At 50.1% G+C, this 13,063-nt stretch overlaps 1 protein-coding gene across 2 annotated transcripts in view; it reads left to right on the top strand.

Moving 5' to 3' along the window:
• Window positions 1–13,063, top strand: part of INTS8 (integrator complex subunit 8) — a 98,690-nt gene that overhangs the window by 14,466 nt on the left and 71,161 nt on the right. For both annotated transcript variants that reach the window (XM_040432310.1, XM_040432311.1), the window contains exons 6-9: window positions 1,019–1,070; window positions 6,606–6,788; window positions 8,793–8,900; window positions 8,981–9,133. In XM_040432310.1, the coding sequence (XP_040288244.1) occupies window positions 1,019–1,070; window positions 6,606–6,788; window positions 8,793–8,900; window positions 8,981–9,133 (496 nt within the window). The remainder of the gene's footprint in view (window positions 1–1,018; window positions 1,071–6,605; window positions 6,789–8,792; window positions 8,901–8,980; window positions 9,134–13,063) is intronic.

Raw genomic sequence — 13,063 nt, 5'->3', positions numbered from 1 at the left:
ATTTGTTGTTTTTCTGCCACAGATATCAATTTTTTTCCCTACTTCAAAACTGCTAGTGTTCACGTGTGTTACCTTTTTTGGCGTTTTTATTAATTCTTTTTTTCTTTTTTTAAAGAAGTGACATCAGAGGGGGGTACATACTTTCCTCTGACTAGACACAAAAATATGCTTACAGTAGAACACACTTTGTAAGGCTACTTTCACACTTGCGGCAGAGGGATCCGGCAAGCAGTTTCCTCGCCGGAACTGCCTGGCGGATCCGTCAAAACGTATGCCCACTGACGGATCCGGCACTCCGATATTTTGAATGCCGGATCCGGCACTAATACATTCCTATGGAAAAAAATGCCAGACCCGGCATTCAGGCAAGTCTTCAGTTCTTTTGGCCGGAGATAAAACCGTAGCATGCTGCAGTATTATCTCCGTCCTGATCAGTCAAAAAGACTGAACTGAAGACATCCTGATGCATCCTGAACGGATTACTCTCCATTCAGAATGCATGGGGATAAAACTGATCAGTTCTTTTCCGGTATAGAGCCCCTAGGACGGAACTCAGCGCCGGAAAAGAAAAACGCTAGTGTGAAAGTAGCCTAAAAAGAAAGCCACAAAGTGCAGTAGAAATGCCTTAGAATGTTATAAAAAGTCATGTTACATGAAAAAAAGCATGCATTTTTTGCTGGTGAGTTTTTAACCTGTAAAAAAAAATACAAAATAGAGAAATTTGTGTGTGAAAGAAGCTTTATAGAGGGCTTGTATCTTTATCATCTTGTATAGAATTTACTAAGCTGTGTAACATCTGCTTAGTGTCGGTGTAGTTTTCTCATACGTCGGTGGTTTCTTCCTTGTGCTCCAGTTTTTTATCATTTTATAGAGGATGCCATGACTGTAAAAATAATCCTATATGGTGGAAAAGGAGGCAAAATAATCTTTGAACGGATAGGGGCTGATTTGTGTCATATTCTGTGAACAATTTGTAACTCAAAGGCACTGTTTTAAAAATGTATGTTTGTTTTAACAGAATGAATCAAATGCAACAAGAAAAAGAGCTGACTGAAAATATCCTGAAAGTGGTATGTGCATTGCGCTGCTTCCAGGGTAGATCACAATTCAATTGTACAAACACTGTCCCAATAAGGGCACGAGCACACAGTGCGGTTGTGACGTCTGCAACCACAGCATGACTGCCCCATGTGGTCGTACCTTAAAGGTGCCTCCAATCACCCGATTAACCGTCAAACACTTGTTTTCTCGCTCGTATCATTGGGGGACACAAAAGACCATGGGTATAGCTGCTGCCACTAGGAGGCGACAGTAAGCAAAACAAAAAAGTGTTAGCTCCCCCTCTCAGCTATATCCCTCCTGCAGACACTGAGCTAATCAGTTTTAGCTTAGTGTCCATAGGAGGCAGAAGTTTTTTACATTTTGTTTTATTTTTTAGGTTTCGGGCTGCAGGTAGGCTCTCACCACCTGTTTTTCCCACACTTGAGGGGGGAGACCAGCAGGTCCTCAAGCCTGCTGCTCGTCCCCCACCTCTGGAAGACCAGGAGGAATAGGGGATCTCAAATCCGCTGTTACCCGCCAGCTACAGTGTCACCTTGGCTACTACTTCTGGAAGTCCCCCCTGTTACCGGTGTAACGACCTCCCCAAGGGGCAATACTCTGAGCAAGGTGACACTTCTGGAATCGGGGTGGGCAGAAACCATCTGGGTAAGTATATTACCTACTTCCCCTGCTGCCCCCCCTGTGCCTGAGCCCCCTTCTCCTGTGTTCTCTAAGTGAACACCGGAATATGTTGTTTGCCCTAGACCTTGGCCCTGTCCCACCTCTGGTCCCCGGCCCCATCCACACCCTGCGAGCCAGTCCCAGCGGTCGCATGTCTCCTTGGGCGGCCGCCACTGTTCTACTCGGGACATCAGTACGCCCGCTCCCTCCCTACATCACCGCCAAAACCAGAAGTTGATTTGGTCGGCCCCGCCAGTACTCGAGGCCCCGGCTCTACGGCCTACTAGGCCGCATCTCCCAGCGTGTTTCGGGGTCGGGATCTGTAATTTTGCGCCTATGCCTTTGCTCCACCAGATGCCCAATAAGCTCCGCCCCTGCCTTTTGCTTAACCCCCTTCTTGCCTCAGTAATACTGTGCTGAGGAAAGTGCTCACTGGGCTCTCTGCTGAGGCTTACAGTGCTGGTCTTTAGTACAGACGGCTAGCTCTGTTTTGTTAGAATTGAGCTGTATGTAAAAAAAAAAAATAATAAATAAAAAAAAAAATATATAAATATATATATATATATATATATATATATATATATATATATATATATATATATATATATATATATATATATTAACCCTTGGAGCTATCTGGTCCTTATGAACCTAGTTCCCACGCCATTCTGTAGGCAAAATATCTTTACCCTACCGCTGGATACATATGTCCTATAGCGTAAGCGGAATCTTGGCACTACTGCTGGATACCGCACTCCCTGTAACTTACCCTCCTTCTATTGGCGGAGTAGTTACACTACCACTGAGTTCCGTGAGTCCTGTCACATTCCCTTCCCTCCTTAGGCTGAATATGTGCGCTCACTACTGGACCTTGTACAGCCTGTAGCGCTACCCTCCTTCCTAAGCAGTGTACTTGCTCTACCACGGGATACTGTACAGCCCATTGCATTATCCTCCTTCCATAGGAGAAGTAATTGCACCCCCACTGGGTTCTGTACGGCCTGTAGCATTTCCCTCCTTCCTTAGGCGGAGTAATTGCACTTCCACTGGGTACTGTACAGCCCGTAGGATTATCCTCTTTCCATGGGCAGAGTAATCCTCTCAGCGGAGTGTTTACATCCCGTTGGTTCCTATACGTCCTGTAACATAGCCCTCTTTCCATGGGCGGAATATTTATACCACCACTGGATACCGTACATCCGGTAGCGTTACCCTCCTTCCAGAGGCGGCGTAGTTGCACCACCACTGGATACCGTACATCCGGTAGCATTACCCTCCTTCTGTAGTGGGAGTATTTGCACTTACTCTGGGTACTGTACATTCTATAGCATTACCCTCCTTCTATAGAGTAATTGCACTACCACTGGGTTCTGTACGGCCTGTAGCATTGCCCTCCTTCCTTAGATGGAGTATTTGCACTTCCACCGGATACTATACTTCCTGTTGCATTGCTCCCTACGCAGGCGGACTGATTGCACTAATGCTGGATGTCATCTGTCCTGTTGGTTTCCCCCTTATATAGGTGGTTTAGTTGCACCGCAGTCGCACACTGTAGATCCTGTAGTATTATCCTGCTTCTATAGAGTAATTGCACTATCACTGGATCCTGGACAGACTGTCGCATTACCCTCCTTCCTTAGACGGAGTATTGCACTTCCACCGGATACCATACGTCCGGTTGCATTAACCCCTCCGCAGGCGGAGTAAATACTCTCATACTGGATATCATCTGTCCTGTCGGCTTTCCCCCTTCTATTGGGGGTTTAGTTGCACCACAATTGCGTGCTAGAGATCCTGTAGAATTATTCTCCCCCATTGACTGAATAGTTGGACAACCAGTAGTGCTTGCACTACCGGGGGACCCTGTACATCTTTTCGGTTCCCCTCTTTCCGTCAGCGGAGTCATTCCACTACCACTGGAAACTGTTCCTCCTATTACATTATCCGTCTTTCTTGGGTAGAGTAATTGCTTCAACATTGTCTACCGCGACTACTCTCATTTGTTCCTTGTTGCATGGCATCCCGTTCCATGGGTGGCCTATTGGCTAGAGACGCTACCTACAATCGCCTTATCCCCCGTCATAGGTGCTATTTTGGCTACTGCTGGATACTGTGATGCTTCACACTACCCCTTCCTCAGGTAGTCTTAGTTTGTAGCTCTAACAGGCCGTTGGTATACCTCATACCTTTCCTCGTGCCTTGAATCCCTGTGAGGGGCAATCTCATTTGGTTGATTGTCATTGGCACGCCCGGTGTCCACACTCCTTCCGTAGGTGGAACGTCTGCTCTGATTGCCAGTTTTCTTCCTTCTCAGGTGGAGTATTGTGCTAGCATCAATTCTTGGTGGCTATTGCTGTTGTCCTCATTTTCAGGTGGAGTCTCTCCTCTGACCCTAGAGGCCATAGTTGTTGCTATCGCCTCCCCCTGTGAGGCAGTCTTTGCGCTGCCCATAGATATTCTGGCTACTCCGGTTCCAAGGCTACAACTGCGTGAATCCTTCCCAGGGGCAATTTTTGCGTTCATCCTTCAACTGCGGCTTTCATGATGCATGGGCGGGAGTGGAGTGTCGGCCCTGGCAGTCCGTTGGTATCTACACAGCATTCCTCCTTCTAGGCATGGTGCCTTCTCGCTAGTTGTGATCGTGTCTGCATTTCCTTCTTCCACACGGGGCACTTTGCTTATGTTCTGCCATGACACGCTGCGGCTGAGGTGTTTGCTCACTTCTGCTAGGCATTAGTACGTTTTTTTTGTACCTGGTATAACCTACCGACTTCTATAGCGCTGGTTTAGCGCCCTGTTCCCTTTACATATACCGCATTGCCTTTACAATCTACTACGGTGACAGCACCCTCGTTCCCTCCGTGTGGAGTTTGGGTATGCACTTATTCAGTTTGCATATGTGATTGTCTACAGGGCTCCCCTCACCGGGTCGAGCGGTCGTACTGCCCTTGTTGTCACTTCTAAGTGCTGGTTTTTCTACTAAGCCGCATCGGCTGCTTCTACTTCTCCCCTTCCGCAGGGTGAGTAGCTGAGCTCCCCCACATACTGTTACTGCCTGCTCGGCCAGTGTTCATAGCCATTGGGTTCTCGTATGCCCCCTTTCTGCTGCGGGGGGCCTGTGCGGGTGGTGTTGGTTCTGGTACCAGTCGTTTTCTGGGACTTTGTGGCGTTCGGGGTCCACACTCCCTTCCTGGCGCAGTATTATTCTATCTCTGGTTCCTGTCTGCAGCTTCCGATTTAGATCTGCCAGTTCAGGCAGCCTTCCATGGAGTATCAGACGGCTTCTCTCCTCTCTTGTTCTGGAATTTAAGGTCCTCCTCTACATGCCTCTGCTTACCACATTGGTGTTTTCCTGGGGGTACGTTCTTATGAAGAAACCCCCTTGGTCGTAGGTCTGAAGGGGACGTTTTTGATCCTGGAGGACACTCTTTCCCTGTCAGGTTATTCCCCAATTTTTATGGCAGTTTTGGGTTGGTTCCACTGCCTTGTTCCCTTTTGGGTTTCTTCACTCCCTCAAGAATTTTTTCTTGTTGGCCATCCTCACGCCTGACTTCCAGGTTCTCTAGCCCTGACTTGTTTGTCATGGTCCCGCTGGAGTGTTCTTCTCTTCTGGGAGTCCGGTATGGTGTGTGGGGCCCTTGCCTTTGGGCATCCCTACTTCTTCCCCCATGGGGGGCAAGTTTTGTCACATCTGCAGTTCTTTGGCCCTTGATATCCAGACGCCATTTTCAGTTTGTCTTCTTCCAATCAGTATACCCCTGAGTGTTGTGTTTTTTTTGTTTTGTTTTTTTTCCTGGTGTTTTGATTTATGGGCATCACTCCTTAGCAGTCCTCTGGATCCAGGCTACGTATTTTTCTCCTGTATCTTCCGCAATCACTCCGGATTCCTGCATGGCCACCGTGCATCTCCCCGTCGCGCGGATCAGAGTCGCCATCGCTCCCTACTATTGGCTGCTCCCCCCCCATTGCAGAATGTTTTGATCCGCGCGATGGGGAGATTTTTTTGGTGGACCGTATGCGGAACCATTAATTTCAATGGGTCCACAAAAAAAACAGAAGTTACTCCATGTGCATTCTGTTTCCGTATGTCCGTTCCACATAAAAAAATAGAACATGTCCTATTATTGTCCGCATTACGAACAAGGATAGAGACAGTTCTATTAAGGGCCAGCTGTTCCGTTCCGCAAAATCCGGAATGCACACGGACATCATCCGTATTTTTTGTGGATACGTGTTTTGCGGACCAGAAAATACATACGGTCGTGTGCATGAGCCCTTATAGAAGAATCCTTTCCTTGTCCATAATGCGGACAGTAATAAAACATGTTCTATTTTTTTTGTGGAACGGACATATGAATGGTTCCGCGCACGGACCGCAAAAAGAAACAGAATGGACACAGAAATAAAATATGTTTGTGTGCATGTGCTCTAATGCAGTATACAATGTTACTCACATGAGGGACTACAGGGGTTGTCCCATCTCAGGCTATTCGTGGCTGAGCTTGGAATGACCCACAGTAAGTACTAGTCCAGGTGGCGGAATTCCGGAAATCTCCCAGCAGAGCGCGGCACAGCCGGCAGTAGCCCCATTCACTATACAATGTATGGAGCTGTGTAGGTCCAGCGCGGAGCTACTGCAGCATCTGCAAGACGACTGATCAGCGAGGTGCCGTGCCCCTGCCGATCGATGTCCTATCCTGCCGACAGGCCATCAATATGAAAGTATCGGAAAATCCCTTTTAAAGGGCCTCCATACAATTTAAGAGACCTGCTGAAGACCAGACGCACTGCTCGTCGTGTATCTTGACTTGCCTAGGTTTATATTGAGCCGTCACTAATGCCTTCATTATGTGCTGACTAAGTTTTCTTTCTTTTCTCTGCAGCTGAAGGAGCAGGCCGAGGATTCGGTGACTGTGCTGGAGGAAGCCATTAAACTGAAGAGAGCCTTCTATGTTCACACTATGAGGACCTTGGACCTACTGGCAGCAGAACCTGGTGTTGTGAATGGCGAAACGGAGAATTCCACTGCCGGGTTAATGATCAGTTCTGAGGAAGTCCAGTGCCAGGTAGTGACGATTTGCACTTCTTTTGTGTTTTTGCTTTCGTTTTTGAATTGTTGGCAGGAAAATTCAGTGAAAACCTAACGTGTGTACTGACCGTTTACAGCAATCTTTGAGGCTCATCCCCACTTTCCCTTCTAATAGTCAGAAAACATTAGACCCCGTCCCCTCTGAATTGCTCTTTAGCTTAACGGAATATTTATGCTCATTTTATTTCACTTGCCATGGACTGAATCCTGCTTTCTTGGGGTGTTCACACACGTGCTTTCTCTCGATTTGCTATGAGTTTAGATGTTTCACATGTGAACACAACATAGAGCTTTAGGCTGTAAAGGCCGTTCCCTGACCGTTACATGACCTGAGCGGGGAGCAGCAACACAGTTCCCTACTAACAGTCATGTGGGAACGAGAGGACGTGTCCAGTTTTTGTTGGGCAGTTGGAATTCCCCTTGAATGAAACGGCATCCAAGCCACAGCTCCAAACTCCTGCAATGGCCGTTACAGGAAAACGAAATCCGTAACTCCCATTGTGTTAGCGTGTGGTGGCAGTGTGCTGCTCTGTACAGACTTTTCCCTCATCACAGTCATGTCAGTTGGGGAGACAGCGAGGGGACTTGGGACCCAGGTTCTGCTGATAGGATAAGTTATAAATGTGTTTTGTGGAAAAACTCTTCAAGGGCTCATGCACATGGCCGTAAGTGATTTGCGGTCCACAAATCTGCAAAAGCGGATCCCGGCCAAGTGCGTGCCGCCATTTATTTTTAAACTTCTGTAGAAATGTGCTATCCTTGTCCGCAACAAGAATAGGACATGTTCTATCTTTTTTTTACGGGGCTGCGGAATGGACATACGGATGCGGACAGCACACTGTGAAAAGAATGGGTCTGCATCCGATCTGCAAAAAATGTGGATCGGATGTGGAATGAAACTGCGTTCATGTGCCTGAGCCCTAACACGAAGGCGGTGGGATCTGCGGGTGCACAGCCGCTACTTAAATCTTCTTTTCTTCATTCTTAAGGGTGTTGCCATGCTGTTTGTTTTTTCTGGAATTTTTATTTATTTATTTATTTATTTATTTATTTTTGGCCTTGTGAAACAAAATTTGGGGACGGCTTTTTTTTTTTTTTTTTTTTTTTTTTTTTCCACACCCAAAGCACAATGCAAGGGAATAAAAATGTCAGGAAGCAAAACGCCAAATAAAGAAGCACTATGGGGGGTCATTTACTATTCTGAAATACGCCTAACCGTTGCGCCCCTATCTGCGAGTTCATCCCGCGCACGGCAGGTCGAACCGTGGGCGCGGCATGGAGGAGGACGGGCCGGCAGACCTGTCTCATTCATCATTTTCTATGCCTGCTTTAGGCGTACAAAATGATCTAAATGTAAGCCAGCTCGGAAGCCGTCTTACATTTAGAACTGACGCTGGAGGCGCCGAAGTTATGGACAGGCCGGCGCCTCTTAAGAACTTCGGCGGATCCACAGCCAGATATGGACCTTTATTAAGACTGGCGTCTAAAATGCCAGTCTTAATAAATGTGCCCCTATGTTTGTAGGGTGTTTTTAGATTTTACGGTTTGTATTGCAAAAAAAAAAACACAATGCAGAACATTGCATTTTTGTTAAAAACAATATGACTCCCCCCAAAAAATATAATATGTCTCTTTTTTCCCTGTCTCTGTCTGTAGCCTCTTTTACAACAAAAAAAATACATAAACCCCATACATAAATGGCAATCAGGTCAAATGAAGTCCAAAGTTATAGCTTTTGGACTCTAGTTGCCTCATTGAAGTGAATGCATCTGCTGACTGATACATTTGAATACTGTTTTCGGATAGTCAGACCTATTTGTACCCCTCAGCCTACCCACACCGCACTTTTCCTGTTTTGCCGATTTAAAAGCAATACGTTAGGAGAGAGTCTGTTCCACTTGGAGACACGACGTGTGTAGGAATAGAATAGAAGATTAGTTTTGTCCATTATACTGTAATGAATTTTCTTCCTGTTTTGCAGGTTTGTTACGACCTTGGGACTTTTTACTTCCAGCAAGGACCGACAAACCCTGTGAATTATGAAAAGGCTAGAGATCACGTCTTTAACACCAAACAACTGGTTGCAAAGGTAGCTATATTGCTGCCTTTTTGTCCTCGCAAGTTAACTCTTGCCATGTCTGACCTGTTACCCATTTTCTTCCTCCTCAGATCGGTGGCGTTTCTGATCACTGCTCTATTGATGAGAAGAGACTGGCCGGTTATTGCCAAGCTTGCAGCGTTCTCGTCCCTTTAAATGTGGCTGCTGTGCAGTCGACAACATACAGTCAGATCCATAGGTTCATGAAGGCTGGAAACTACCAGGTATGAGAGATTCCTTTCCCCTGCCCGACATGCTCACATTTCTCATAAAGGGAATGTATCTCATGCAATTTATTCACTGTTATGGCAGTGGGTGTGGAACCACTGCATGAACCAACAGATTTGTCTTTGGGCTAAACCTAAGGGTCTTACCCCTGGTATTCACCTGTTAACCCCTATACAGGGATCTGGATTATGCTGCAGGGAAGCCACCAGGCCACTACCTCCTGAAGTAGTCTGTTTTATTTACAGCTGACCCACAGGGATCAGAGACGCCAGTGCAGAGCACTAAGGGATCCGACAAACCTGTAGTCATGGACAGGCCTAGGTCAAGGCTGGCTGAATAGAGCAATACAATAGTCAGTCTGAGGTCAGGTTAGGTAGCAAAGGGTCAATGAGGAGGTCATTCGCAGGTTAGGTCAGACAGCAGAGGGTCAGAATCCGGAGATCAGGCAGAGGTTGGTACACGGGCAGGCAAACAGATACAGCAAACCTTCTAGGAAACCTACTGCTCAGGAACCTTCCCATAGGCGCTGAACAGTTGCCATAGTTTCTCGCCCATATTCCTTGGGGGACACAGGAAACCATGGGTATAGCTCTGCTCCCTAGGAGGCGTGACACTAAGTGAAAGCTGTAAGCCCCTCCTCCATCAGCTATACCCTTCAGCCTGGAGAAGAGACTGCCAGTTTTTGCTTAGTGTCCAAGGAGGCAAGACACCCCCTGCTTATGCAGGGTTGTTTTCCTATAATTTTTATTTTTGCGTTTTTTGTTGTTTTAATTCGATTTTTTTCTACTTACAGGGACAACAGAGGCGCATTAGACCCCTCTGTTTCTCCCGGGGTTGAGATGCGCCAGTGCCGGTAATTCCGCACTGCCGCCTCCCCCACAGAAGACAAGGTGGACCAGGGCAGCCTCGCTCCCCTGCGTCCCGCCAGCTCAAGGGTCGCCCGCACGCCAAGTCCCTCCCCCGGCTTCCTGCCACTGCGGTGCCAGTAGCTGAAGGGGCGACCCTGCTGGATGGATTGAGGGCGAAGACAGCGTATGGTGAGAGTGGCTGCTCCAGCCTCCCCTTCCTTCCTCCCACCGCTGCTACATCCCCCCCCCCCCCCATGGGCATATCGTACCGGCAACCTTACCGGGTATCATTTGGGGGGGACTTTATCTGGGCAAAATCCTTTATTTAGCGGCAGGGCACGGACTCTGCCTTCAGGGGACGGCTGTAGGCAGGAGGCCGTCTGCCACATCAGGCGCGGCGGGGGCCGTTTTCTTGGCGCGAACGGCGCCATTTCATCTGGCCGGCACTCATCCACCTCGGGGGTTAAAATCATTTTGCGGCTCTGCGTCTCTTTCAGCGCGGCAAGGGGTGGGCGGAGCTTCACAGCGCTCCGCTACTTCCGGTTTCGTCGGGCTCCACATCGCATAGTGCTGCGTGGAATCCTCTCTGCGTCCGATCCTGAAGCTATTCATCCCCGTGCCTGCTGCCTCTCCTCCACAGCCTCCTTCAGTCTGCTCCCCTTGCTGCTGCCGCTTGCATCATCCGGGTCTGGTAGGACTGTTAACCCCCTCCGTGCCACCAGTACTGTTGTTGGGTGTAATCCCCGTTCCTTTTTGCCCTGGGGTCTCCCACTTTAAGGCAACATTTTTTCCACCATGTCAGACCCTTCTGCAGCCGCCAAGCCTTGGTACCATGCCTGTACTGCTTGTAGGGAACCCTTTCCCCGGGGGCAGTCTGATCCGCACTGTCCTGCATGCCGAGTTCCACCGCAGCCTCAGTCGCCCGCTGTGTCGCTCCCTGCTTCCTCTGACCCGCCTGACTGGGCTAGATCCCTGTCCCAGGCCGTGGAAAGCCTCACTCATGTCGTGGGCCGCCTAATAGACAGGCCGCCTACCCCGCAGGACGCCACTCTTACTGTCGCGCCCTCCGGGTCCACCGCTTCTGCTGCTGCAGCGGGTTCACCCCTTCTTAGTGACCCCTCCCGAGCTAGGCACTCTCAGAAGCGTCTTAGAGTAGAGCGAGCCTCCTCCTCGGATGCCTCCCTCTCCCCGCCACGCATGCGCACTCAGACGAGCCTCTCCTCTCCAAAGGATTCGCTCTCTGAAGGTGAATTGGCGGTTTCAGATTTGGAAATGGACTCGGCCCTGCCGTCCAAGCTAGCCTCAGCGATGGGTCAACTCATCTCGGATATTCGTGACACCTTTAAGGTGCAGGATGATCCCCCTAGCTCTGACGCAGCTAGCGTCTCCTTTATCAGACCCAGGCAGGCCTCAAAAGTCTTTCCAATCCACTCTGATTTCTCCTCCGTGGTGTCTAAGGCTTGGGCTCGCCCGGACGCCCGTTTTGTCAATCCCAAGAAGCTGGACATTTGCTATCCTTTTCCAGCCGATGTCGTGGCCACCTGGTCGTCCCCACCCAAGGTGGACCCCCCTGTGGCCCGTCTGTCAAAGAACACGGCCATCCCTGTTCCCGACGGGTCCTCTCTTCAGTCAGCGGAGGACCGTCGCATGGAGACCCTTTCCAAGGGCATTTTTGCTGCCTCCGGTTCTGCTCTCAGACCGGTTTTTTGCCTCTGCTTGGGCAGGTAAAGCAATCTCTGCTTGGGGTGCGCAGCTGGAACAGGAGTTGGACTCGGACGTCCCCATCCAGGACCTACGTTCCTTGGCCCAGCTTATTATTCGGGCCGGGAATTTTGTTTGTGAGGCCTCCCTTGATGCGGGAGCCCTTATTGCACGCTCCTCCGCCCTGGCGGTTTCCGTCAGGAGGGAGCTCTGGCTGAAGGTTTGGAAAGCGGACGCTGCCTCCAAACGTTCCTTGGCGGGGCTACCGTTTGCGGGTTCCCGCCTTTTCGGGGTCCGCCTAGACGAGCTTATTTCGGAGGCCACGGGTGGTAAAAGCACCCATCTTCCTCAACCCCAAGCCAGGGGCGCCCCCCGCGGACGCCCCGGTGCGTCTCGTTTTCGGTCCTCCCGCAGGACCTCTGGGGCTCCCCCCGCAGCTGCCGCTTCGGCCCCTCCCCAGGATAAGCGTAGGAAGCCGTTTTTTCGGGCGCAGCCCTCCTGCCGCAGGCTGCCCGCACACCCGCAGCAAAGCAGTCCTCTGCCTGAAGGCGCGCCCCCACCCACCCGGGTGGGGGGCCGGCTCCTCCTTTTCAGGGACATCTGGATGGCTCACGTCTCCGACGCCTGGGCTCTCGAAATTGTGTCCTCAGGATACAAAATCGAATTTGCGTCCTTCCCTCCAGATCGGTTCTTTCGCTCCCGCCCCCCGCGGGACCCGAAAAGCGCGGCCGCGTTCTCCGCGGCTGTTCAAGCCTTACTGGACAGGGGGGTGATTACCCCCGTTCCTCTAGAGGAAAGGTTCCAAGGGTTCTATTCGAACCTCTTTGTAGTTCCCAAGAAGGGAGGTTCGGTGCGGCCCATTTTGGACCTCAAAAAGCTCAACCGTTTTCTCCTCCTTCGACGGTTTCGGATGGAGTCCCTCCGTTCCGCGGTGGCTTCCCTGGAGCAGGGAGATTTCATGTCTTCCATCGATATACAGGATGCCTACCTCCATGTTCCGGTAGCCCGGTGTCACCATCGCTTCCTCCGATTTGCCGTGGGGGACCTCCACTTCCAGTTTGTCGCCCTTCCCTTTGGGCTGGCAACAGCCCCCCGGGTGTTCACCAAGGTCCTGGCCCCGGTTTTGGCCTTACTCCATTCCAGGGGTGTTTTTCTGCTACCGTACTTGGACGATATCCTCATCAAGGCTCCGTCCCTTTCCCAAGCGGTTGCCAGCGTGGATCTCACTCTAGAGACTCTGGCGAGATTCGGTTGGGTCATCAACTTCCCCAAGTCCTCCCTTCCTCCCGCCAGACAACTGGTCTTCCTGGGAATGCTTTTAGACACGGAAGCGGCGGAGGTACGTCTTCCCTCGGAAAAACGACTGACCCTCCGTCG

The sequence above is a fragment of the Bufo bufo genome, chromosome 5, assembly GCF_905171765.1.
Source record: "Bufo bufo chromosome 5, aBufBuf1.1, whole genome shotgun sequence".
NCBI lineage: Eukaryota > Metazoa > Chordata > Amphibia > Anura > Bufonidae > Bufo > Bufo bufo.
This window is presented reverse-complemented; position numbering and strand designations above follow the sequence as displayed.